The 5,347-nt window shown below is 35.8% G+C and overlaps 1 protein-coding gene across 1 annotated transcript; it reads left to right on the plus strand.

Moving 5' to 3' along the window:
- Positions 1-3,807: 3,807 nt before the first annotated feature.
- Positions 3,808-4,752, plus strand: LOC149794374 (protein yellow-like). The gene has a single exon (XM_089969106.1). The coding sequence runs from the start codon at positions 3,808-3,810 to the stop codon at positions 4,750-4,752; it is 945 nt and encodes a 314-aa protein (XP_089825232.1).
- Positions 4,753-5,347: the final 595 nt, after the last annotated feature.

Here is a 5,347-nt window from a genome sequence, read left to right on the forward strand (position 1 = left end):
TATTCGTTGCAATAGAGGTAAACGAACAACATGCTGCATGTTAGGACTTAAAGAATGTGAACCTTATGTAAATGTCAAAGAATAGCGTATATACCACCCAAAACAAAATAATGTTTTAGTATTTCGATTGCAGCCTGAAGGATAATACACCAGATAGGATAGAAACTAAAACTCCGACAGCAGTATCAGAATTTGCTTAGTATTGGCAGGGTGAAACTAGCTGTTCAAAATTAATTAATCCCAATGTAGATGATAAAGAAAAAGAAAGAGACCAAAGACTCGGGATTTGTTTAATTAAAGCTTGACAGTACAGGGTTTGGTATTAAACAATCTGGATAATGTTTCATTCTTACGCAAATCTACTTGTAGATCAGTAGGCACACATACTTTGCAAGATCTGGATGCATCTGAGTATTCCAACATGATATAAAGATCCTGATGTTATAGCAAAACTTGAAAAAACGACAAACCTAAAACTGAATGATTTCCACCAACCATCTGATGAATAAGTAAAATGCTAGTATATATTGTATTGCAGTTGTGATGGTGTGGGGCTTATTTAGTTTCTTTGACAATCCACATTCGATGAGGATTCCCCGTATCTAACAATCTGAATTGGCAATACATACAAAAGATGTCAACATGTGATAAATGCATAGCTCGTCACAAGTAAGAACAGTGAGTCAATGTACTCAATACTTAAGTCAACGACTTCATTGTATGACATGCACTTCAAGCAAACTGAAAACTAAGCAAACGTTACCAATAGCAATTCCAAAGCTGAAAATCTCTTCGATTATTCTTTGTAGTTTTTGTATCACTTGAAATTAAGGTAAAATAATATGCTAACAATATGTTTGGTTAGAATACCTGTGAAAGATGTCACCATATCCTACGGAAGCCATGGTCGTTTCAAGATGAATGACTACACCGCTTTCACGACATACAAATATGTATTGTTGCCTGTTTCGTTGTGACCTGTTTCGATGAGAGCCAATAGGATTTAACAAGGCATTATGGATGAAAACAAATGTAGAAAGTCATGTACAAGCTACTGGTACGGAAACTATACAGTTTGCTGTTTTCAGAAAAAAAAAAAAGAAAACTATTCAACTTTTAGACACTAATTGACCATTGTTCGTATTGTCCTTGAGGTCTTCCACAGGTTTAAGAATTAACATAAAAAGCCACTTACGTTATAGAGAGTGGAAATCATGGCAATGAACTGGAAAACGTTTGTTTACAGTACGATACGAACATTTCGGAATATTTTGTACAATTGGTAAACGCGAAATACTTAAATGTAATTGCTCTACTACATTATTAAAGAAGTAATCATTGGCATAACAGCCAATACAAATTTAACGAATCACACACGTATTCTCCTAGGAGAAGTAGGAAATGTGTTTGGATACTGTACAAATGTGGAAGAAAAAAACAAAGAACACTTTTACAACCCATGAAAAGAAAAACATTTAATGTACTATGGAAAGTGTGCCAAAGGTGTGTTTCTAGGGCTTTTGTTTGAGACAGGTTACAGAAGCCTTGAAGTCTTTATTAGATTAACATCAAGGACAAACAAAAGCTTGCAACTCAAGTATTAGTACATTCTACACCGACAACAAATGCAACTAGCTTGATTTGCGATGTTTACGTGATAAGAGATTGAACAGTATTTTTCGCAGATTGCTAATGTTCAACAAGATACCCATATAGAAAGCCCATGGAAAAGAAAATGTAGACCCTCACAAAATGTATATATTTGTTTCTGACTGATGCTTTTGCAAACATTCAAAATAATCAAGTGTCAGACTGTTTATATTACCCAGGATATGTACAACATTAACCTACGATACACATTTCGCATGATCCTTGGTGATAAACACGGATCAGAGTCATTCACAATCGGGTGGGTAGATATCAGGGCAAATGGACCTATATTACGGTTTTTTTTTTCTTCTTGATATGGCGTCAATATACTTCTGGTAAAAACTCTTTCAAAGGTAATCACACGAAATGACATTGTAATTTGGGTCGACATTCCATCATTTAATATGGAATATTTATCGTTTGTTGCTATCGGTTTTATTGAATTTATGCAATGAAAGACGAGATTCAACAGTTTTGGCCCCAACATAAATATCTAGACAGCTTATGCGGCAGAGAAGTGATGTCTATTTGATGCTTACTCAAAAACTATTTTCAACAGTTCCTTGAAATTTGGAATATGCAGTGTAATCGTTTATTTTCTTGCAACTGTTGTAGACTTATTGATGTGAGAGGGAGACGTTTCATTCCTGCCTGCCTAAGTGGGCATGTAATTAAACAAATACATACAATTGTATTGAGAGCCAATACAACACTAAGCACACAGACAAGTAAAGTTATAACTTCAGTGATGCAACTTTTTAAATACTTTTACCTCGTGGATTTCTCGCATTTATGTGAAAAGTTTTAAAATGCTTTTAGCAATCTTGTTATTCATGCTGTCTTTAAGAGTTTTATTAATTACGGAAGACTCATATTTCTGTTTTGGAAAACATTCAATTTCAAGTTAACATTTACATGGCCTCTTTGCAAAGCGTCCTGATGACGATGCTAAGTAAAACTAAAAGTCCTAAGTCAAATTCAAGGCTTCTAAACTTTAGAATACGTAGACTATTTCGACGTTTCAGTGTGATTAGAAATCATGAGGTTGTCGATTTTAAGTTTATGTCCGAGTTATACAGGTTTCATAACTAATGAGCTAGATGTCACATAATGTAAAACGTTTTCACGAGACGTACAAAAAGATACTGATGGTGATGCTGATGCTGATGATGACGATGATATAATACTGTACGACATATTTGGCGTTGAATTCTTATTTTAATATACTGGTACGAGATTATGCTTCAAAATGGTTATCTTTCTCAACAACATCTTTCTATATATATCTATCTATCTAACGATTTATCCATCCATCCATCCATCTTACCACCCATTCATCCGTCCAACCATTTATCTATCTGTCCTTTGCTTTGTGTTGTTCTCCATATTTTTTTTTAATCGGAGCTGCGGATGACATTTCGATATGGGCAACACACTTGAGATGTTCCCATTAGGAAACCCGACGTCTTTTGAAGTATAGAGTTGTGCCAAATGTTGTTCACGTTCAATCTTCTCCCCGTATCGTTCACAGCAGAAATGTTTATCCTTTGATTTATGGCTAAGTCGTTATCAGAATCACGCAACTGGAAGCTAACATTGTAGATAGAGCTGTTTTTAATATTGCAATTTGACCTTGTACTGAATAATGCCGCAGTACAGATTTAACTTGTACTGAATAATGCCGCAATACAGATTTTCGCGAGAGCCTCATTTCGGTTTTCAGTAGATAAAACAGGTACCACGGTATCACGTGACGGTAAATTGTGCTAGCACGTCTGAAGTTTATTTAGTGTGTTACATTTTAGAGTACCAAACATTAACAGGATGAGAGGAAATCTTGATCCTATCGCTCTTCTATTTTTTCTGTGCGTGAAAGGCGCCCAGTTAGTAAAGGTTGGGCATGGTGAAATTATGCATGAATTTCTATATATAGACTATGAATGGATCAACGAATCAATGAAACAATCATATATCGCCAATGGCCAGTATATCGTGGAAAATTGCATCATTGCAGGCATCAAAGTATACAATAATAACGTATACGTCACCGTTCCGAGATGGCGAATGGGAGTTCCGGCAACTTTGAATCTTATTGCGACGAGCGGAGCAGAGACTGCGTCGCACACTACCGTTTTGGAGCCCATTCCTTCATGGGAAATGAATGAAATGGGTGATTGCCGAAACCTCCAGTACGTACAAAGCATGGAGATAGATCCTAACACGGGTTGGATGTGGATTATTGACATTGGGCGAATAAATATATTCGCTGTAGATGGGTCATCACCAAAAAATCTTTGCCCCGCTAAGTTGGTGATTTTTGATATTAATTATAACAGAGTTGTGCACATTTATGAATTTCCGAATGAAGTTGTGAGCCGGTCTTCTAATTTTATCAATGACATAGTGCTTGACTACGTAGATGGTAAAGCCAGCTTTGCTTACATTTCAGATACTTTAGACGCCAAGATTGTAGTGTATGACTATTCCACCGACTCTTCCTATGCATTTCATCACTCCTCTATGGTAGGTGGCACCAATTTTCCTGTTGCCAACACTCATGTAAATGGAATTGCTCTTACCTCAGATTTTTCTACCGTGTTCTATTGCGCTCTTTCTAGTCTTACCTTGTATAAAGTACCTACGTCCACATTGAGAACCCGTGGAGATTTCAATCGCACTGTCGTGGAAGTTGGTCAGAAACGTGATATTACGGATGGAATGGTGGCAGGACAAAGACACCTTTACTACGGACTGCTATTTCATGATGGCGTAGACAGACTTCCGATAGATGCGCAGTCAGCCATGAACAGCTCAAACCTCATCACTAAAAATGGAACATTAGCTTGGGCTGACACTTTTGCATTTGATGGAGAATATTTGTGGATATCGGCAAATAATCTACATGCATTTCGAATGGGAACTATGAAATTTAACGACTCAGAACCAATAGTTAGAATATGGAAAGTGTTTGTCGGAGAAAAGGGATATCTAACAGACGCTATTACCAAAACTTTCGTTAATGGAGCAAGGAAAAGTAAAATTTATCATGCATACTTTTGCTTCATTGCGTCTCTTTTTGTGGCGTCGTTCAGTATTTTGTAGGAGAGGTGTGGATTGGTTCTCATACCCATTAATCTTCCTCCTATAGTAATCGAACTAGTGTGTTATATGGATAGACGCTGTAGCCAAAAATCGGTATTTCTAATTTTGAAAAAAAACTCAGTATCATTTTCTAATATAAGAAAATTAGTATGATTTTTAATATTGGAAAAATAATTTGTAACATTATCAAATAATTTGTTATATTACAAGATGTTTTGTTAAATTAGAACATGATTTACAAATTTCTGGAAATGCTCTGATGGCATAGCAAATCAGTTCCTAAATAATGAATTCTTCTTGACATGTCGCCGTGGTTGGAATTCCCAAATAACCTGTGAAAAGTCGAAGTGTGTAACAGGATTGAAAATATATTAAAGTTTCTAAGAGATGGAATCAATATACGTAAATTATGGAAATTGCAATCATGTGTGTAGTTTCTAAAGTCACGTGAGTCCGAGTGCATATTTCAAACCATAACAAGAGCTGCTGAGTTGCTAACATTTTAAAGTATATCTGTGTTTTGCATTGTCCACGCAATATTCGTGTTGTTTGATTAAAATATTTACTGCATAGTAGATTTACTTTTCAAAGCTAA

Source organism: Sinohyriopsis cumingii, chromosome 8, assembly GCF_028554795.1.
Source record: "Sinohyriopsis cumingii isolate HCF-2022 chromosome 8, ASM2855479v2, whole genome shotgun sequence".
Taxonomy (NCBI): domain Eukaryota; kingdom Metazoa; phylum Mollusca; class Bivalvia; order Unionida; family Unionidae; genus Sinohyriopsis; species Sinohyriopsis cumingii.